This window comes from Mobula hypostoma, chromosome 24, assembly GCF_963921235.1.
Source record: "Mobula hypostoma chromosome 24, sMobHyp1.1, whole genome shotgun sequence".
Taxonomy (NCBI): domain Eukaryota; kingdom Metazoa; phylum Chordata; class Chondrichthyes; order Myliobatiformes; family Myliobatidae; genus Mobula; species Mobula hypostoma.
In genome coordinates this window covers 30,511,164-30,534,024 of record NC_086120.1, presented here as the reverse complement: position 1 = coordinate 30,534,024, position 22,861 = coordinate 30,511,164, and the positions used below count along the sequence as shown (strand labels likewise).

General features: G+C 43.3%; 1 protein-coding gene across 5 annotated transcripts in view; it reads right to left on the bottom strand.

Annotated features, from left to right (window-relative positions):
* The window catches only part of LOC134337532 (CUGBP Elav-like family member 4), a 588,910-nt gene that overhangs the window by 47,984 nt on the left and 518,065 nt on the right, over window positions 1-22,861 (bottom strand). For all 5 annotated transcript variants that reach the window (XM_063032625.1, XM_063032624.1, XM_063032626.1 and 2 more), the window contains one exon: window positions 14,868-15,014. In XM_063032625.1, coding sequence (XP_062888695.1) covers window positions 14,868-15,014 — 147 coding nt within the window. The remainder of the gene's footprint in view (window positions 1-14,867; window positions 15,015-22,861) is intronic.

Sequence of the window (22,861 nt, the reverse complement as noted above, 5' to 3'; positions counted from 1 at the left end):
GATTGCATCCACTGTTGACCCATTGTGACGATAGGCAAATAGCAGCGGGACCAGGTCGTTGCTTAGGCAGGAGTTGATTCCAATCATGAACCAACCTCTCAAAGCACTTCATCATGGTGGACGTGAGCAAAACTGAGTGTAAGTCATTGAGGCAGCTCACCCTGATCTTCTTGGGCAGTGGTAGGATTGTTGCCCTTTTGAAGCAGGTGGGAACCTCCGACTGCAGCAATAAGAAATTGAAGGTATCCTTGAACACTCATGCCAATTGGTTGGCACAGGATTTCAGTGCCCTACCATATACTATTAGGGCCTGACGCCACCCGAGAATTTACCCTCATGAAAGATGTTCTGACATCGGCCTCTGAGACAGAGATCCCAGTATCATTGGATGCTACAGGGATTCACACAGCTGTAGTCTTATTCTCTGTTTCAAAGTGTGCATAAATGGCGACGAGCTCATCTGCGAGTGCAGCATCACAGTCATTCATGTTAGGTTTCACTTTGTAGGAAGTAATAGCCTGCAAGCCCTACGAGACCTGATGCGCATCCGATGCCATCTCATTCGGAATTGTTTTTTGACTCCTAAGTTAGCTTTCTTTTGGTCGTACCTGGACTTCTTGTATAGTTCTAGGTCACTGATCTTGAATGCCACAGATCTAGCTCTCAGCAGACTATAAATCTCCTGGTTTATCCACGGCTTTTGGTTTGGTACGTTCTCGAAGGCACACTCTCATCTGCACAGGTCTTGATGAAGTCGGTGACAGCTGTGGTGCATTCATTCAGATTCGAGGATGAATGCCTGAATATCGTCCAGTCTATCGACTCAAAGCAGTCCAGTAAGTGCTCCTGTGTCTCGCTTGACCATACCATCCTTGTCCTCACCACCCGTATGCAGTCTTTCATCTCTGCCTGTATGTCAGGAGTAGAAGTAAAACCAGGTGATTGGACTTTCCAAAATGCAGGTGTGGGATGGCATGGTAAACATTCTAGATGGTGGTATAACAGTGGTCAGGTGTATTGGCTCCCCTGGTTCCACAGGTGATATGTTGGCAGTAGTTGTTCAAAGACTTTTTCAAATTGGCCTAGTTGAAATTCCCCACGATGATAGGGAAGACATCAGGTTTCGCTGTTTCTTGATTGCTGATCACAGTACTCAGCTCCTCCAGTGCCTGCCTGATGATGGCCTGGTGTGGAACGTACACTTCTACTTAATTATAATGGAAAACTCCCTTGGTAGATAAAATGGATGATACTTGACCACTAGATGTTCTACATTATCCTGCCTTCTCCCCTTAACCTTTGACACCCTTACTAATCAAGAACCTATCAATCTTCACTTTAAATCTACCGAATGACTTGGCCTCCACAGCCATTTGAGGCAACAAATTCTACAGATTCACCACCTGCTGGCTAAGGAAATTCCTCCTCATCTCTATTCTAAATAAAATGGACCGTAATCAATTAAGTTTAGATGAGTGAGGGAGGAGGTCAACATACAATTTTATTACAGAATTTTGCAGAGTAGATGCAGAGTTAAAGTTTCACTGGCATGAGTGTGTAGAACAAAGATGAGAAAAACCAAAAAAATTGCACTTACTGAAAATTTAAATTAAAACAGAAAGTACTGAAACACCGAACAGGTCGGACAGCATCTGTAGAGCAAGAAACTGAGTTCTCTCAAAGGATGCTAGACCTGTAACTTTAACAGTTTCTCTTTGCACAGATATTGCCTGACTGGCAAAGTGCTCCCAACATTTCTTCACCCAGAGGAACAGCTGAATTCCAGTGACATTGCACAATTCTGCTCAACGTTCCATGGAAGGAACCTCAAGATGCAGGTGATAATGGTTCTCCATGTTGTAATCCAGAAACTGTGCACGAACAGAGCAACCTGATTAAAACCAGGCTTTTAGAAAATTTAGATTTATGGTCTAGATAAATAGATAAAAAAACGGAAGGAGAATTCTTTTGCCTTCGGGATGTCCAAGAGTATCATATGGCCAATTACTTATCTTGGAATGTAGCCATAGTCACTGAGGTGAGATTTGTTCACCTGTTGCCTGGATGCTACACCCTCTTCTGTCTGTATTTATCTCTGGTTCAGATACAAAAGACCTACCCTTCTGGGGTGAGACATGGCAGAAGTGGTAGTGGTATGGGCTGAGGAGAGATAGATCTTTCAGTGATGTACTGATAAAGCTCATATCATCAAACCACCAATGAGAGGGGCTTGATACTGTCATGTTGCTTAGTTATAATGCCTGCCTCCACACCTTAACAACCCCCACGACCTGACAGGATACAGTCTGGAGAAGTACGCCCTGTTCAATGTTACGTCATCTTTACCAAACAGAAACCGTGCAGAGCAGGCACAGGGATTAGAGGATTCTTCCCTCCCCCTATCGTGGTGCTTAACTTGAGTGACAATTTTCTTCTTCTGTCCACAGTGTGCTAGATGAAAATTATAAACACACAAAACCAATGCCCAAATTATAGAGCGTTGTCTTCAGTAAACAATTATTTATGTTTGGTAAGACTGTCACATAAGTAAGAAAAGGGGAAAAGCTGCTTGGGTTGTGCCTGATGGAAACATCATCTGCATTGTATCATCCATTAAAATAAGACACAGCAAAGCTTTCTATAAACTCATTTATCATTTGCATAATTTTATCATCTTGATGAATGAGGGACATCCGTTGTCTATTTACCAAGATAAATTACTGTGGAAATGGAAACTGATGGATCCTTGCTGATATGCATTTTAATTGCTTATTGGGGTGAATATTCCTTGGCTTATCTCGATGATGTCAGCACCACTCTGTGGATCATTATGAAGTATGGATATTTGTCATTTTTAATATGCATAAATAATGTTGCTTCAAGCTGACAATAGGCAGCTCTCTATTGTTCAAAAGGAAAAGATCAATTAACCCTTTCTGCACTGAAATTTCACCTTGGTGTAATATGTGTGACTGTAACTTCTGCCTGCCTACTATGCTAGCAGAGATATTAACCTACATAAAGGGTTAAAATCTATGCTGAATTTGCTAGAATGATCATCTTGAGGTCACATAATCTGTATCCCAAGGAGGGATTTGAGGCCTCGCCACCATTACATTGTATGGGTTCATGGTTTGAAATGCATTTTATGAATAAATGAACTCATTTTCTAATTCCACATGTTGGAACATTGCTTTCCCAGGCCCCACCACAGATTTAAATTTGAGCACTTTTGTCGGGCATATTATATCCATGCAAGTTCCTGTGCCTTTGTGGGATACATACATTGAGATGGCGATGATATGTTGAAAGCTCATTTCTCTTCACTGTACATTCAATCTTCCGTAAGTTCCCCTTCTACTGCTCATTGCAAAGTCTATCTTATTATGGCCCCTCATAAATTCACTTTGTGTGAGAAGTTATAGTGTTATAGCATAGAAACAAGCCCTTTGGCCCATATCACCCATGCCAACAGCGATGTCCAGTAAGTCTGCATTTGTCCTTTAGCCCTCTTATTACTACTATCCATGTACTTATCTCGAAAGATTTTAAATTTTGCTAACGTGCCCACTCAAATATCATTCCAAGTTCGCATCACCCTCTGTGAGAAGAAGTTACCCTTGATGTCCCATATATAGGACTGTGCAAAAGTCTTAGACACATATGCGTATATAGCTAGGGTGTCTAAAGACTATTGTACTTAAGAAATTTTATGTATTGCATTGTACTGCTACTGCTGCAAAAAAAAATCATGACATATGTGAGTGATGATAAAACTGATTCTGATCTGGGTCTCTATTGTGGACTGAGGGTGGGAAGGAGGAAGGGAGAGGGGAATCATGGTTGGAAACAGGGGAAGGGAGCGGGGAGGGAGCGGGAAGCACCAGAGAAGGCATTCTTTAATGATCAATAAACCCATTGTTTGGAATCAAATGACCTTGCCTGCTGTCTCATGGCTGGATGTGTCTGCACTCACACCACTGCACCCTCCCCCCTCCCCACAAACTTGGCCCTCCTTCTCTGTCACCTGTCCCACTACCCTCCCTTTGTTCCCGCCAGATTTACAAACTCACTCTCCGTTCCACATTGAAAAATACAGTACAGTGCAAAAGTCTTAGGTACCCTACCTACATATATGCGCCTAAGATTTTTGCACAATACTGTAATTCTGCCTTTGATTTTTTTTTATTACTAATTTTTTATTGCAACACCAGCAAATTACATTCAATACAACCAACAGCCAATTACATTTTGGCTGTTTAACCTAGCCACCCCCCAACCTTCATCACCATCCCCCCTCCACCCCTCTCTCCCCCGCCATCCCTCTCCCCTCTACCAACCATCTGAGTAGTAGTGCCTACACAGACAAAGCATTCCTATTTTAACAAAAGATCTTTTAAGTTAGATATCAAATTTGTCCACATTAAGATTGTGTTTGGTCGTGCATCATTTACTCTTTGCCTTTGATCTTAAAACTATTCCCTCTTATTTTGTACACCCCTCCCTGGAAGAAAGGCTATGTGTGCTTTCACCCCGATCTCATGATCTGACAAACCTCTGTCAGGTCACCACTCCCCCGCCCACAAACTCTTACATTTGCAAGTCCTACTCTATGCAATCTCTCCTTGTAACTCAGGCCCCCAAGTCCAGGCAACATCCTGGTAAATCTTTTCCACATTCTTTCTAGTTTAATAACATGTGCTCAGGACACGGGCAGATTTTGCCTTCTGAATGCTAAGACTCATAGTGGTGCCTGTGGTGGAGGCAGATACACTAGTGAAATCTAAGAGACTACTGGACAGGTATATGGAGGAATTTAAGGTGGGGGGTTATATGGGAGGCAGGGTTTGAGGGTCGGCACAACATTGTGGGCTGAAGGGCCTGTACTGTGCTGTACTATTCTATGTTCTATAACACAGGACTGGAGCTGCACCTGGTTCAGATTAGGCTTAGGGTGACAAGGCAGATTCTGACTCTGACCACTACCCAGCACGTTGGATTTGTACAACACTGTGGCCATGTTCTGATTGCGCAGATTCCCTTGTTGCTTTTTAAGGCCATAAACTTGGTGTTTCAGGCTGCCAGCTTTACCAGCAGGCAGCTGGTTCAAATAAAAGTCCAGGTATTTTTATTACCTCGTTTTCTATCTCTGATGCCCTGTTCCAGCATCAAAAATAATTCTTCTGTGCTTTGTGAATGTGGCTTGTTGCTAATTGCCTCTGCTTGTTGAGCCATTCCAACAGGATAGTTGAAAATCAAACACATTCTTGTGCTGGAGCCACACATAAAATGGCAGATATCCATCCCAAAAGGAAAATTAACAAACCAGATGAGCTAGTTTCATGGTCACCATTTCTGACACTACTTTACTTTATTGTCGCCAAACAATTGCTACTAGAGCGTACAATCATCACAGCGATATTTGATCCTGCGCTTCGCGCTCCCTGGAGTACAAATCAATAGTAAATAGTAAAAATTTAAATTACAAATCATAAATAGAAAAAAGAAAAGGGAAAGTAAGGTAGTGCAAAAAACCGAGAGGCAGATCCAGATATTTGGAGGGTACGGCCCAGATCTGGGTCAGGATCCGTTCAGCAGTCTTATCACAGTTGGAAAGAAGCTGTTCCCAAATCTGGCCATGCAAGTCTTCAAGCTCCTGAGCCTTCTCCCGGAGGGAAGAAGGATGAAAAGTGTTGGCTGGGTGGGTCGTGTCCTTGATTATCCTGGCAGCACTGCTCCGACAGCGTGCGGTGTGAAGTGAGTCCAAGGACGACTAACTTCGTTATTCCTGATTACTTAATTAGCATTTTAAATTCCCAAGTTCCTCTGATGACATTTGAACTCATGTCCCTAAATCAATAATTCTGATAGCGTGATTCCCAGTCTTGTCATATTATCTTTTTTAACAGTCTTGGATCAGAGGAAGATCTAATACCGGCATAATCAATATACCTTTCCAGTACTAATCTTCGCCGAACCCTCAGTTGAAGCTCCAATTTTGGTGCTGGTCTATATACTGCTTGAGCAAAGCTCTTTTAATCTAGATATACCATCAGTAATTGGAATTAGTAAGACTACCAGGAGAGGTAAATATCTGACCTCACTGCACCATGCTATTTGAAGAGCCCAGCCATCATTCTGGTACGATGTGTTGTGAGGGAATGTTCTGAGCCAACAGAGTACTGATTCAAAGAGAATCACCATAAAATCTTCTACACATGAATCTACTGCAGACTTCATGCAGGGTTTGCCATCAGAAGGGAAATACTGGTCTAAGGTATTATGATGGTTAAGGTACTAGACTTGTATCAAGAGTTATGGAGTACTATCTAGAGATGTGAATTCAGATGACCACCATAGCAGCTGAGGAATTTAAATTCAAGTAAGAAAAATAAAAGTTTTAACTACAATGAAAATCTTGGCTCAGTAACCATAACCATAAAAATACCAGACGCATAAAAACTTGTGCGGATCATTAATCTGATCTGGCCTTTACATGACTCCAATGCAGTGGACCGCTAACTGCTTCATCAGTTCAGATGTAACTAGGGATGGACAATAAATGCTGGCATTGTGGGCAACGTTTATTTCCATGGATAAGTTATCACTGCGTAACAGCGAGTGACAGGGGCCCAGACAAGTCCAACAGATACTGACCGAGATTTAAACCTGTAAGCATACTAAAAAATGTATGTAACAGAAGAACACAAGGCATAAGAGCAGAATTAGACCATTCAGCCCATCGAGTCTACTACACCATTCAATCATGGCTGATTGATTTTCCTTTTGAAAACCATTTTCCTGCCTTGTCCCTGTAACCTTTGATGCCCTTACTAATCAAGAGCCTATGAGCTTCCACTTTAAATACACCCAATCATTTGGCCTCCACACATGTTTCACAATCTCAGTGTGTTTACAGACGGATTAACAATTACCTTTATTTGACACATTGTGACAGAAAGCACTTAGTAAACGCATTCAGTACACATGCGCCTTTACACACACACACACACACACACACACACACACACACACACACACACACACGTAGCCCTATCATTCTGCTGTCATTGCGCTGAGTGTGTGCATTTCAATGTCTTCCCCCAGTAAGTTCTCATAATGAGTTGGCTTTATGGTGCCTTTTTGGCCATACACTTCAGAATATTCCATTTCTTTAGTAATGGGGATATATGTCAATGTGTATATGTTGTTTGTATACTGTATTTAGGGTAGACACTTCTATTTATTTTCTAGTATGACTGTAACTACATTGTGGGGTGCATCATATTCTGAGTCATGTGTAATCTTAAGTTAACTTTGAGGGTAATTAAAGATGGTATGTCCTGGTGCCTAAAAAAAAGTGAAGCAGATCGCTTTCACTAGCAAGGCGAGGGAGATTGAGCTGCCAGGAGTTCACATTGGACATAGCATATAGCTATACAGTAATTTTGTTTTCTGGTAGATATCTTTTCATAAATATTGGCAGTTTTTTCACTATTTTCATAAATTTTTGTAAGTTTGATTTTTGATGCACCTAATAAACACCCTGACATGAAAGTGCTAAGCAATTCTAGCCATCGATTTTCTTCAGTCATAACCTACGTATCGTATCACACATGTACATTGAAACAGCGAAACAGTACAGTGAAATGCATTGTTTTCATCAGTGACGAACGCAGTCCAAGGATTCCCTTAGTGTCACACGTTTCCAGCCCCAAGATAGCATGCCCACTACTCACTAATAACAGTATGGCTTTGGAATTTGAGAGGAAACCAGAGCACCCAGAAGAAACCCAAGCAGCCACATGGAGAAAATACAAACTTCTAACAAATAGCAGCGGGGAATTGAACCCTTCTTGGTGACTGCTGTCACTGTAGATTGTTGCACTAACTGCTACACCATGATGCCCAGTGAATTCTGAAGTGTAGCCCTTCTTGTAACTTAAAAAACACCACAGAGCAGACTCGCATGAACAAAAATGAATCCCACGCTGTAAGAGGGGGGAATGCACTAATGCTTTACGGTGCCAGCGATCAGCGGTCAATTCCTGGTGCTATCTGTAAGGAGTTAGTATGTTCTGCCCATGACCTTGTGCTCTGGGTGCTCGAGCTTCCTCCTAATTTCCAAAGATGTACAGATTAGCAAGGATTAGTAAATTGTGACTGGGCTACATTGGCACTGGGAATGTGGCAACATTTGCGGGCAGCCCCCAGCACATATTCGGACTGCACTCCTCATTGACCAAATGACTCAATTCACTGTATATTTTGATGGACATATGACAGATAAAGCTAATCTTTATTTTGGTTTTAAGTAACCAAGTAGTCTGCTTTTTATCATGTTTGCTGGGTAGCCAGGGCATCAGGAGGAACTGCCCTGCCCTGCCCTTCTTTGAATAGTAATATGGGATGCTGCAGATCAAAAATGGGTTCATGTCTGATTCAAACGGCAGCAATTCTGAGATTTAACCATCAAATGCCAGTCTAGAATTTCTGCTAAAGCCCCTGGAAGGAACCTGAAGCCCTAATTTCCAACTTAGAGACAGATGTGCCTCCACGAGCATGGCAGTGTTGTGGTTAGCACAACGCTTTGCAGTATCAGAGATCCGGGTGCAATTCCCGCTGCTGCCTGTAAGGAGTTTGTACGTTCTCCCCATGACCGCGCAGGTTTGCTCCGGGTGCTTCGGTTTCCTCCCACAGTCCAAAGACGTACTGGTTGGTAGGTTAATTGGTCATTGTAAATTGGCCCGTGATCAGGCTAGGGTTAAGCTGGGGGTTTGCTGGGCGGCGTGGCTCGAAGGGCCAGAAGGGCCTGTTCCATTCTGTATCTCAATAAATAAATACGTAACAGAATCACCGAGCTTATACTTGTTGAGCACACAGTTCAGGCTCCATAATAGGCCACCCTCCCACCACGGAGCCCTGTGCAAAGTCACCTGTGAAAGACACTGTTCTGTTCTGTGTTGTGCAGCTTCTTTCAGACAGGCTGCAGTGTGTTGTTTATCAATTGTATCCAACAGATGGGTGTCAAATGGTTGACACTGAATTAACAAATCTGACAAGATAATCTGTTACAAAAGAAAACAGTGAAGCCCTACTTGTTATAATATTGCTCCAAATCATAATCCATTTATCATTATTAATTACTCAATGCCAGATTGCACATCCTGAAATGCCTCAGACTGGTATTTGGAATACAGGACCCAGCAGAATGCATGACCTTGGGCTTAAGATCTGAAAGTTTTCACCCTCATTTCCAATTCTTTCCATGATTTTGTCTCTATCTGACTTTTATTTTATTTAGAGAAACAAGAACGGTAACAGGCCCTCCTAGTTCAATGAGCGCGCACCACAGAATCGCACCCATGTGACCAATTAAACTACTAACCCGTATGTCTTTGGCCTGTGGGAGGAAACCCACACGGTCACATGGAGAGAAATGACTAACTTCTTACAGACCGGTGGAAATTGAACCCCGTTTGCTAGCGCTACAACAGCTTAACACTAACTGCTCTGTGTCGCCACGGTATTTGACTTTGTTAATGCTCTGACCTCCAAACCTCTAAAATGTCATTGCTCATCTAATTCCAGCCTTTCTCTTCTTTGGAATTAATTGATATATTGCCGGAAGTGGTGCATTACAGGATCATAGGCTCTGCAACTCCCTCACTAAACACTGCCACATCTTCTCTTTTAGGAAGGACTTTAAACTTTTTCTTCAAGGTTATGACAGCTTCAGCTAAGACAGACAAACTAAAGCACCCCCTTTTAGCTAAAGTACAATGATTTGGGATATTAGGGGATTGGAGGTGGAGATGGCCAGTTACTTTAAATTCCCGGGCATTATCCTTTCAGAAGATCAGTCCCAGTACCAGTGGGTAAGTGCCATGACAAAGAAGGTACAACAGCAAACTTTCTTCAAAGTTTGTGCAGATTTGGCATGACATCTAAAACTCTGACAAGCTTCTATAGATGCACAGTGGTGTGTATCCTGACTGATTGCATCTCAGCCTGGTATGGAAACATCAATGCCCAAGGATGGAAAAGCCTACAAAAATTGGTGGATACAGCCCAGTCCGTCACAGGGAACACCCCAACATGAAGCACATTTACGAGGAATGCTACCATAAGAATGTAGTATCCATCAGTAAGGACGCTCACATTCCAGACCACGCTCTCTTTTCGCTGCTGCCATCAGGAAGGAGGTACAGGAGCCTTAGGTCCCACACCACCGGATTCAGAAATAATTATTATGCCTCAACCTTCAAGATCCTGAACTGACATGGATAACTTCATTCACCTTGACACTGAACTTATTCCACAACCTAAGTTCTCTACAACTGATGTTTTCAGTATAAATTAATTCATTAATAATCTAGCTATCTATTTATTTATGTATTTATTTATTCATTCATTTTTTTATTTGCACAGTGTTTCTTCTTTTTCACATTTGTTGTTTGTCGGACTTTCTGTGTAGTTTTTCATTGATTCTATTGTATTTCTTTATTCTAATGCAAGTATGTGAATGCCTGCAAGAAGATGAATGTCAGGTTAGCATATAGTGACATACAGTATGTGTACATTGATGATAAACTTATGGTGAACTTAGAACACAGACTTATGGTTTGCCATAAGATATGCAGAGCTGTATGAGGAAGAAAATGGTTACGCACTGTTGGTAATGACCTGGATCTTTCAGCCAACAAGAGTGGTGGAAGGAGAAATGATTAATGAGTGAAAAAAAGTTGATATTACTTGAGGAAAATAAATGGCAAGGCTGCCACATCTTAGTGGGAGAATGGGACTGACCAACTACTCTACAGAAATCAAGAAAGGAACTAGACAGGGTAAATTGTTCTTATCTGTGCTTGCTGATGTAAGAGACTACAGAGGCTGGAATCTGGAGCAACCAACAATCTGCTGAAGGAACTCAGCAGGTGGGGCAGCACCTGAGGGAGGAAATAAATTGCCGATGGTTTGGGTCGAAATCCTCATGCATAACGTCAGCAATTTCTTTCCTCCCTCAGATCCTGCCCGACCCACAGAGTTGCTCCAGCAGACTGTTATTCCATTTGTGCTTAATTATTTTATGAAGGAACTTCACTGTGAGATCGAGAATCTCCGGAGGGGAAGGCCCCAAATCCTCGGCTTTGCCTATTGCCTGTTGCCGGGGCTGGGATGGAGGCGCTCGGCAGAGATGGTTCTCGGTGCTCGGTGTCGGAGAGCTGGTCGGAGGCTCGGAGTTTTCAGACGAACTCGGAGTCGGACTGCGGTCGGATGCTTCCAGGACGCTGCATCAGCAAGTTGGCGGCGCTGGAGGTTCACCGTCTGCGTGAGATGATGGGACTTTCGAGAGACTTTGAGACTTTTACCGTGCCATGGTCTGTTCTTATCAAATTACAGTATTGCTTTGCACTGTTGTAACTATATGTTATAATTATGTGGTTTTTGTTAGTTTTTAAGTCGGTTTGTCATGTGTTTCTGTGATATCATTCTGGAAAAACATTACATCATTTCTTAATGCATGCATTACTAAATGACAATAAAAGAGGACTGCGTGTCCTCATAATCTAAAAAAAAATGATGCCATGCCATTCTATTACATATGACAGCAGAGAGATCTTTATGTCTGAAAGACAGCACCTCCAGTTGAGCAGTAGTACTTAGCAACAAAGTTTTACCACAAGAGACCAGCCTAGATTTGTGCTCCCAAGTGTCTGGAGTGATTCTTGAACCCACAACCTACTGCTTCAGAGGTGGGATGGCCATCCAGAGAGCTGACTAAAAGAGCCATAACTTGTCAATCACCAGAGCTTAGGACCAAGGAGCTTTACTGCGTCACCAGGTGATTTCTGCATTTCTCAATATTCTGCACTTACAGTAAGTCCCGGTCAACCTCTTGGTTCAGGAAATCTCCTGATTCTAACCACTAGTGGAGCCAGGAGCAATCCCTAGTTTCCTGTCTGGTCTTTGCCCCACAGTCAACAGCACCAAGAAAATATGACCCTAGCCACTCAAAGCAGAGCTGTCGATGGGATCTTGCTGTGCACAATATGCTCCAGCCACTCCCCATCTGCCTTAGCAGTGACTGCCCTTTGGAATTAATTCACTTCACCATATGGTGTTTAGGGACCATTTCTAAGAAACCGACTAAATCAGCACACATTCTGTTGCAGCGTTATGCAAGGATGGTTTGACGTGGGTTAGATCTGCTCTGTCCCTACCCCGCCGTGATTGTCATAGAGGTGTTATTGCACTTTCACCTTTCGCCAATTATTGCAATGGCTTGATTGGCTGCGGAATTTTATTTTTGTAATGCTGTATTTTGGTCGTAAAGGCTACAACCTCCAGGCACGAGATTGCCGGTTCCCTACCAGTATTTGAGAAGTGGACATGATAATAAGCAGGCTTCAGATGCCCAGAGTTTAGAAACAAATGTTTGCACAGGGATTAAATGATGGTTGCCAACAAAAACAGAACAACATCCATGAGGTTCTTAAAGCCGCAGCCCAAGGCTTTAATGATAACTAAAGAGCTTTAAAAAAAACAAATGGTTTACCACTCAAAAACAAATTTAATGATCATAATCTCAAATCTGTTTTCAGAGGGAGCAGAATATGGTTTATAACACAGTGTTCGTTTCTTCAAACATCAGTCAATGAATCCACAGGGCTCTGCTGAGTTGATGCAATTCTGTGTTCTCTGATGCATTCTGCCACAGAGGAGACAGGGGCAATCCTAACCAATACCCAGTCTATGCAAACACATTAACTTCTTCCCATCCTTCCGCCTTAGGATATGAATTCATTCCACTGCATTTCCCTCTGTGTACATAGTGCACGCACTTTCCCTCAAATGCACTTCCGCAGTTTGTCAGGGTTCTGCTCTGTGCTAGTAAATACCGTATTCTTGACCTTCTCTTTATAATTACCTACTTGATTTTGTGTATCTACGGCCACTGACCCTGTTCTCTGCAAACCTGGTGCAGGGCTGTGATACTGCAGGGAGTGCAACTGGACCGCAGCTTCAATGACATGGGTTTAATTCTGACTTCCAGTGCTGCCTCTGTGGTGTTTGCATGGCTATGTGGAGTCTGTGATGGTGGGGTGGGTTTTCTCCAAGTGCACATGTTTCTCCCATATCCCAAAACTTTGTTGCTAAGTCAATTGATTATTGTACATTACATTTTGGTGTGAGTGGCTGCTAAGTCAATTGGTTACTGTATATTACATTTGGTGTAGGTGGCTGGTGGAAGAATTCAGGGTGGGGGTAGAGGAGTGGGTGTTATAACTTGGAAGTGTTAATGGACATGTGAGATAGAGTAGGAAAATAGGTTACAGGGAAAAAAATGTGGGGAATGGGAATGATATGGCGGTCCTGATAACCACTGTAAACTTCATGGCCCAAAGGGCCTCCTTCAATGGTAAATGAAAACATGGACATGCTTTTCCTCCAGTGCCCACCTTTCCCAGAGAGAACTAGGGAGGTATTTATGACAATTCAGTGGTTTTGTTAAGAAGGTGCATGGTGTGTTGGCCTTCATTAGTCGGGGGACTGAGTTCAAGAGCTGCATGGTAATGTTCCAGCTCTATAAAACCCTTGTTAGACCACTCTTGGAGTATTGTGTTCAGTTTTGGCTTCTGGGTGTAGAAGCTTTAGAAAGGGTGCAGAGGAGATTTATCAGGATGCTGCATGGATTACAGAGGATGTCATGAAGACTGGTTGAACAAGCTAGGGCTTTTCTCTTTTGAAAGACGGATGAGAGGTGTCTTGATAGAAGTGCCCAAGATAAGGGACGTAAATCAAATGGATAGACAGAGACTTTTTCCCAGGGTGGAAATGGCTAACATGACCAGGCATAATTTTAAGGTGATTCAATTAAAATATAGGGGGAATGTCATAGTTATGTTGGTACACACAGAGAGGGACGGATGGTGGGGGAGCTGTGTGGTCTTGGTCGTAGCAAGGACTAGGCCTCAAGCCACAGTGTCGCCTGTTTACAGTCGCCCAGGAGAGAGACGTTGGAGAAGCAGTGTGGTGTGGCGTCCAAGCTGGAGTCAGTGCTGCCCCCCAGTGTTCGCTCATCAGAAGACAAGCTATATTATGTCTGACTGCAGACTGCTGCAACCTTCATGGACTTGGGTTCTTGGACCATTTTTTTTGTGTGTGACTGTATTTTACTGATATCTTTTATGTGCTTTATGTGCCTTGTGCTGTGTGTGACCTTTGGTATGTTGTTTTGCATCTTGGTCCCAGAGTGATACTGTTCTGTTTGGCTGTATTCATGGGTATTCATGTATGGTTGAATGACAATTAAACTTGAACTTGAAATAGTAGGTGTGTGAAATGCCCTGCCAGGGTTATAGTAAAGGCCAATGCATTAGGAACTTCTAAAAAGCTCTTAGGTAAGCACATAGATGATAGAAGAGTGGAAGAATATGTAGGAGGAAAGGGTTAGATTAATCTTAGAGACGGTTAAAAGGTCAGCACAATATTGTGGAATGAAAAACCTGCACTGTCCTGTAATGTTCTATGCAATACTCTGTTTAAATTCCAGAATATTAACAGAATTTAAATCCTATAACTGTGATAGTGGGATGTAAATTCAGGTCTCTGGTTTGCCCATCTCAGCCTCTGGATTACCAGCCAACATTGCACAATAATTAGTTATCATGTTTCCCCATAGTGAAAGGTGGTTAGCCTTCCAAAGAACTTTAATTCCAATGCTTGGGATGTGCTGACAGACAAAATGGAAATGCAAACTCTTTCCTTCAAATTGTAGGAAGGATGTGAATGGGGAACTGTGGGAATTACAGTTTACGACAGGGGAGATTGTACGCTGCTGTAAGGTTGACATAGATACGTACCGCGTGAGCGTAAGAGCTGTAGGTGTTGTTAAAGTGGAGGGGTATCGGGTTGAACATCCCGAACTGGCCCACCATGTGCTGCATGCGTCGCAATGTGCGTTCCTTGTCTGTGTCCGCAAACTTCACCACGAGGCTGGAGGACGCACCCTGAAAATACACAGAGAACTGCTGACAACCATGGGGAGTAGAGCTTCACGTCCCATCGCAAAATTCAAAGTTCAACGCTCAAAGTAAATGTATTATCGAAGTATGTATATGTAACTATATACTACCATGGGATTCGTTTTCTTACAGGCATTCACAGTAGATACAAAGAAACACAATTGAATCAACGAAAAGCTACACACAAAGACAAACAATTAATGTGCAAAGGAGACAAACTGCAAATACAAAAAGGAAAACCAATAGTTAATAAATAAGTAAGTGAATGAATATTGAAAAAACGAGTTGTAGAGTCCTTGAAAGTAGTTCATAGGTTGTGAGATCAGTTTAGTGTTAAGGCACATAAAGTTATCCACTCTGATTCAGGATCCCTATGGTTGAAGGGTAATAACTCTTCCTGAACCTGACCTAAGACTCCCACCAGCAAGAAGAGAGCAGGGCTTTGATGGTGGAGGTCCTCGAGGACAGATGGTGCTTTCTTATGGCAGCACTCCTTGTAGATGTGCCCAATGGCGGGCTCACACTTTGAATAAAAGAGCCAAAGCTCTCAACAGGTTGCTAGACAGGTTAACTTGCCAATACCCTTTGCTTATGAATCTTTGACAACAGGTTGCAAACCTGTCAAAGGCATCACTGTCCAGGGCAACAGCGTCATCACCCCATGCCATCCAGCCTCAAAGTCCTTGACATTAGCATGCTGGCCTCGTCACACAATACAGTCAAAGGTGACTGGAGAGTTGTTCAAACCCAATAACTGAGCTGGTGAATCTCAAGCCACTGTCGGCATTTTTGTGATAATGGGTGGCATACTGTGTAACCTGGAGAGGCACAGCGCACTGCTGATGTTACCAGTGAGGAGTGTGGTTGTTATGCACCTCAAGGCAGCTACACCCACCCAGGGTCAGGATTCCCACATGGAATTAAAAGTGAGAACTGCTGACTCCAAGAAATGGATGTTTATTGGCTAAGAGGAACTGGTTTCATCCTCCATAGACTATAAGACCATAATTCATAGGAGCAGAATTAGGCCATTTGGACCATTGAGTCTGCTCTACCATTCAATCATGGCTGATCCTTTTTTCTCCCTCCTCAGCCCTACTCCCCAGCCTTTTCCCAATAACCTTGATGCTGTGTCAAATCAAGAACCTATCAAGCTCTGCCTTAAATACACCCAAAGGCCTGGCCTCTACAGCTGCCTCTGGTAATAAATTCCACAAATTCACCACCCTCTGGCTAAAGAAATTTCTCTACATCTCTTTTTTAAATGGATGTCCCTCTATCCTGAGGCTGTGCCCTCTTGTCCTAGACTCCCCCACCATGGGAAACATCCTTTCCACATCTACTCTGTCTAGGCCTTCCAACATTTGAAAGATTTCAGTGAGATCCCCCTCATCATTCTAAATTCCAGCGAGCACAGACCCAGAGCTATCAAACCTCCCTCATTTGATAATACTTTAATTCCCGGAATCATCCTTGTGAACATCCTTTGAACCCTCTCCAATGCCAACACATCCTTTCTTAGATGAGGAGCCTAAAACTGTTCACAACACTCAAGGTGAGGCCTCACCAGTGCCTTATTAAACCTCAGCATCACATCCCTGCTCTTGTACCCTAGACCTCTTGAAATGAACGCTAACATTGCATTTGCCTTCCTCACCTTCAATTCAACCTGCAAATTAACCTTTAGGATGTTCTGCGCAAGGACTCGCAAGTTCCTTTGCATCTTAGATTTTTGGATTTTCTCCCCATTTAGAAAATAGCCTGCACATTTTTTTCTTCTACCAAAGTGCATGACCACCCAAACCCCTTGCTGCTGGTCCCCTATCCATCAGCCTATCATTGCGAACAAATGGTAGGCAGAAAATCAAATAAATAAATTCTAACACTATTATTGTTAAATCCATTCTCTCTGGTTCCTCCACATGCTATCACACACCCTGACGATTTCTGGGTCACACAAAATTCATCAAGGGTTCTATACACTTGATCCATTCATACCCAATGATACTGAGATCAAGTGAAGGTGTCCAGTTCAACATACAAGAGGCTAGAGGCCCTCTTCAGCATGTTTCATTGCAAGTCAGTTAGCTCAGACGACTGATCAAGGAAGAGGCATCACAGAATCAGTCATTGTTATCATGGGTTTGAGGAATCATATAAAATTAATAACATAGAGGTAAACATTCTGCTCATCAAGTCAATGTTAGTCAATAATGAGCTCCTAGCCATCAGAATCAGAATCAGGTTTATTATCACCGGAGTGTGACGTGAAATTTGTTACCTTAGCAGCAGCAGTGCAATGCAATACATAATCTAGCAGAGAGAAATAATGATAATAATGATAAATAAACACGTAAATCAATTACATATATTGAATAGATTTTTAAAAATGTGCAAAAACAGAAATACTGTATATTAAAAAAAAGTGAGGTAGAAAAAGCTTCAATGTCCATTCAGGAATCGGATGGCAGAGGGGGAGAAGCTGTTCCTGAATCGCTGACTGTTTGCCTTCAGGCTTCTGTACCTCCTACCTGATGGTAACAGTGAGAAAAGGGCATCCCCTGGGTGCTGGGGATCCTTAATAATGGATGCAAACACGAGGAAATCTGCAGATGCTGGAATTTCAAGCAACACACATAAAAATTGCTGGTGAATGCAGCAGGCCAGGCAGCATCAGACACGGCTCCCTAAAGATGTCCTGGGTACTTTGTAGGCTAGTACCCAAGATGGAGCTGACTAGATTTACACCTTCTGCAGCTTCTTTCCGGCCTGTGCAGTAGCCCCTCCATACCAGACAGTGATGCAGCCTGTCAGAATGCTTTCCACGGTACAACCATAGAAGTTTTTGAGTGTATTTGTTGACATGTCAAATCTCTTCAAACTCCTGATAAAGTATAGCTGCTGTCTTGCTTTCTTTATGACTACATCAATATGTTAGGACCGGGTTAGATCCCCAGAGATCTTGATGCCCAGGAACTTGAAGCCGCTCACTCTCTCCAGTTCTGATCCCTCTCTGAGGATTGGTATGTGCTCCTTCGTGTTACCCTTCCTGAAGTCCACAATCAGCTCTTTCGTCTTACTGACGTTGAGTGCCAGGTTGTTGCTGCAGCACCACTCCACTGGCTGGCATATCTCACTCCTGTACACCCTCTCGTCACCACCTGAGATTCGACCAACAATGATTGTATCGTCAGCAAATTTGTAGATGGTATTTGAGCTATGCCTAGCCACACAGTTATGTGTATACAGAGAGTAGAGCAGTGGGCTAAGCACACACCCCTGAGGTGCGCCAGTGTTGATCGTCAGCGAGGAGGATATGTTATCACCAATCTGCACAGACTGTGGTCTTCCAGTTAGGAAGTCGAGGATCCAATTTCAGAGGGAGGTACAGAGGCCCAGGTTCTGCAACTTCTCAATCAGGATTGTGGGAATGATGGTATTAAATGCTGAGCTATAGTCCATGAACAGCATCCTGACGTAGGTGTTTGTGTTGTGTAGGAGGTCTAAAGCCATGTGGAGAGCCATTAAGATTACGTCTGCCATTGACCTATTGTGGCAATAGGCAAGTTGCAATGGGCCCAGGTCCTTGCTGAGGCAGAAGTTCAGTCTAGTCATAACCAACCTCTCAAAGCATTTCATCACTGTCGATGTGAGTGCTACCAGGTGATAGTCATTAAGGCAGCCCACATTATTCTTCTTTGGCACTGGTAGAATTGTTGCCTTTTTGAAGCATGACCCTCCTCCTAGCACTATATCAATGGCCCTGAAGGTCATGGCTCTTCCAATATACAAAAAAGGCCCCATTTTGACGCTGAAGATTTCTGCCTTTACCATCCTTTCAGACAATAAGTTCCAGACCTCATCCAGCCACTCTTCACACTCCCTTTAAGCCTTTTACAAATCACTTTAAATCTATGCTCTTGGGTTTGATTTTTTCCCTCTGTCAAAGCCCTCACATATCTCAATGAAAACCACCCACTGAGTGAAGGAAAATAATCCCAGGCCTTTTTTTCCCCTCATAGTTATTTTTTTTTAGCCTGGAAACAGTACTTCTAGAATGGGAATAGGAAGAAGCCATGCAAACCAGTCAGATGTTCTTCTATGCAATGAGACCAAGGCCAGTCTGGGTCCTAACTCCATGCACAGTTTCGTCACCTGGTGGTAAGCTCCTGACAGGGTCATCCATGCTGATAAGGTCAAGGAGGAGGTTTAAGGCAAAGAGTGATCCAACTAAGACCTCAAAGGTGGAGCCGCGGAAAATGATGACGCTTCAGAGTTGCAGTGAGGGCAGAGGAAGGCTGCAGCAATGAAGGGGCCTCAGTTGTCTTTTATTCCACGCCACTGGACCCTGACCCTGATCTGTCAAGGACTGTGTGGTGGCTGCCAGTGCATCATCTTACCCAAGTTAAACAAAAACAGCAAAAGCATTCTCTATTAAGGGAATCCACCCTAAATATGTAGATTCCAGATTGGTCTCTACGTCCACCTGAGCATCCATGAATAGACAACCCCTCTGGACAACATCATACTCAGCTCAACTGATCACATTGCTATTATTACCTCCTTGAACATCAAAACCACTCATGGCAACACTGGTGAAGAGAATCTCAGCAATCAAGTTCTCTTACCATCTTCTGAATGACCAGCAAATTTCCTCTTCAAATATTTATCCAATTCCCCATTGAAGAACGTAAAGGTAAGACTAATTATTCACCCAATAATCTACTGAATTGAGGTGTGTAGGGTGTCCAGGGAGGGGTAGCACCTCTGGTGAAGGGGCTTGTCATGCCCATTCTGAGGCAGCTCACTCGTTTTTGGTTCAGACCAGGCACTCAGCTCTCACCTGTGGCTCCAAGTTGCTGTTTGCATCTGACTGTGGCCACACCTCAGTACACCGTTTCAGCAGATGGGCCAACCTAGGTGAGGGTAGCGGGTGGCCTCACACCCCAGTGAGACAGGGACATGCCTGTCCTAGCCTGCAATGTCAGCTCCAGTGGACTGGCTGGATAAGAGCTACAGTGAGATCCAATAGTCAGGAAGGCAGCACTGCAACACTCTGTGGAGAGCAAAGGATGTGACAAGGCACAGAAGATGTCATGGTCATCTGTTGCAATCACTGAAGACCCCAGTTTGTGACACTTATTCGTACCACTGGACCAGATTTTGGAGGTCAAGAGAGTGGAATTTTCCCAGTGCAATGGCTTTTCCACTTTAAAAACTCCCCCGCGCAGGTTTCCTGTCATTGTCAGAAACAACAGACAACTACCATCCACTGAATCATAACATCTTCCCACATTCTGCCCTTTCTTCATTGCAATTACTTTTCAGCTGTGTCCTTCAGCCACTGGAAATAATGTCTTACCTTAAACTCTACAAGATCTTCCTAAGCTGTTGGCTGTCACTTGTGTCTCTTTAAACAGGACATCTTCCCCAGACTCACTATCCAATAGAGACACACTCTGGAAAAACCGATGCTTTAACAGCTGAAGGATAGCTTCAAAGAGCCAAATTGTTTTCCAGCTAACCAAGCAAGTCTTTCCTCTGGGCAGGAAGAAAATTAAAATCCCAGTGCACATCTTATTCACATTAACCTCCTCACAGATCAATCGATTACACTACAACAACTAGTTATAGTGTTATAAATAAGGCTGCTCTACACATAATACCCAAGTTAATGAGTGGATGGGTGCCTTTCAGATTAACATGATCACCTCAGTTTTCTGGGGGAGAAAAAGCACTGGTATCTAACTCAGGTGACTTATAGCTTATGGCTTAGCCTGTAGCTCCCAAACAGATTCTTTTCTATTAATGCTGTCACCACACCCATTATTCATAAGGTAAAAGACTGCTTGGTACCAAAGGATCGAGACCCAATGTAAAAGAAAACAGTTGATAGGTCACCAGTCTTCTGGGAATATGACACTCTTCGAACTTCAGATCCACCACAGGGGTTGAATCCAATTACACAGGTAGATTGTTTGGCAAACATAGTGCAAGGCTCCATCGTTCTGGTCCACACTGAGTGAGGCTATTCCAATCAGGGTAAAAGTTAGTGGTTAAAATGTGCCTCATTAACTTTGGAAGAAATTCAAACACAAATCTCACCTTGAAAGAGAGTGTGTGTGTGTTTTGTGTGTATGAGAGAGAAAGAGGGAAAGATATTGTTTATATCTAAGTGTGTGTAAATGCCTGTGTGTGTGAGTCTGTGGGTATATATATATAAGTATGTATATGTACTGTACATACCATTGAAAAAATTGATGAATTTGTGTGTGCACACACACCCACACACCTGTACAGCTGGACTCAGGCCCAACACAGAACTTGGTCAATACACCTGTCATATTTCTTTGCATGACAAGACTCAAATAGTCCATGGGCAATAGGGTGCCAACTGAGTTGTGGGACGGGCTCCGCTGTCATGGAAACGGTGAGAATATATTTGTGGATGGTTGCCATTCTGGCTCAGCGGAAGAGTTCTAGCTCAGTGAATAGTGTTTGAACTCAAGGACTGTGTTTTATCTAAGGTGGATAGTTTGAGCACAGGGAAGGAATGGGGCAGTTCAAAATCTGACATGCGTGACGGTTCCTTGTCCTTTGATATCCAGGACGTTTGACTTCCACACGTACACACTGCCACATCAAAGTTAGAAATGTGCGTGGATCAGTGCCAGCGCATCCACCCTCCTGACTTCCCACTGGATTCACCAGAGCCTCCCGTGGTAGTTTGGAACTGTACAGAGTTGGGGGCTGAACGTTCCTCTCATCCAGTCCTTCGGCTTCACTTTCATTGCTACAAGACTTCAGTATAAGAGTAAAGAGGACTTACTACAATTATAAACAGATCCACCCCAGTTTACAAGCAGCTGATGTATAAACACTGCATACATACGAATTAGCATTTGGGAGACAGGTGGGATGAATGCGGATGGATTGGCTGGCTGTTGAGGGGCTGCAGGTATTTCTGCTGGGTGGGAATGGGGCATTTCTATGTGTCTTCCCACCCCACCCCTACCCAACCTGAGCCACAACAATTGGGAGCTCCTTTAAGCCGAGCAGAGCCAGGGGCTCTGATCAGACTCACCCATTCACTGAATCAGTGAAGCCGGCTGTCAGCTACTCTTCCCATGCCTGCTCGCTCTCCTGTAACCGCTGTCCCTGTGATCCTCTCCCGCACACAGTCCTTGTTCATTTCCAATCTAAGAACCATTTGAATTACCGACAATTCTCAAGAACAGAACTCTGGAGAATTTCTGCACTGGCATGGTCAGCCTCACCTGGTGCACTGCGTATAACTTTGCTCTACTAACTTAGGGAAAGGATAGACCCACTGTAGCAGAATTGCAGCAAACATTCACAAAACCAGTTCCACGGAAGGCAGGTGTGTTAAATGCAGAGTTAGTTACTCCTTTAGAATTCAGAAGGATCGCGCATGACTTCATTGAAAGGTACAATATTCTTAAAGGGCTAAGAAACAGGGATGATGTTTCCCTTGGCTGAAGTCTTGTATTGGACATTAGAGACACAAACTGGGGATGGCCACTTAAGACTGAAGTGAGGAGAAATTTCTTTACTCAGAGGGTGGTGAATCTTTGAAGTCTCAATCCTGGATCACTTTAGGGGAGCTCAGTTATTGATTTTATTCACAACTGAGTCTGAATATCCTGGGTATTAGAGGAGCTGAAGGATATGGAGATAGGCAAGAAAATGTTGCAAGGTAGAAGAACATCCAAATGTCCCATCTGTTCAAATGTCTTCATTTGTTTTTATGTTCACTCCAAGGAGGAATGCCGTTTTAACAACCAATCGTCATCGTAAGGCTGGGTTAATTT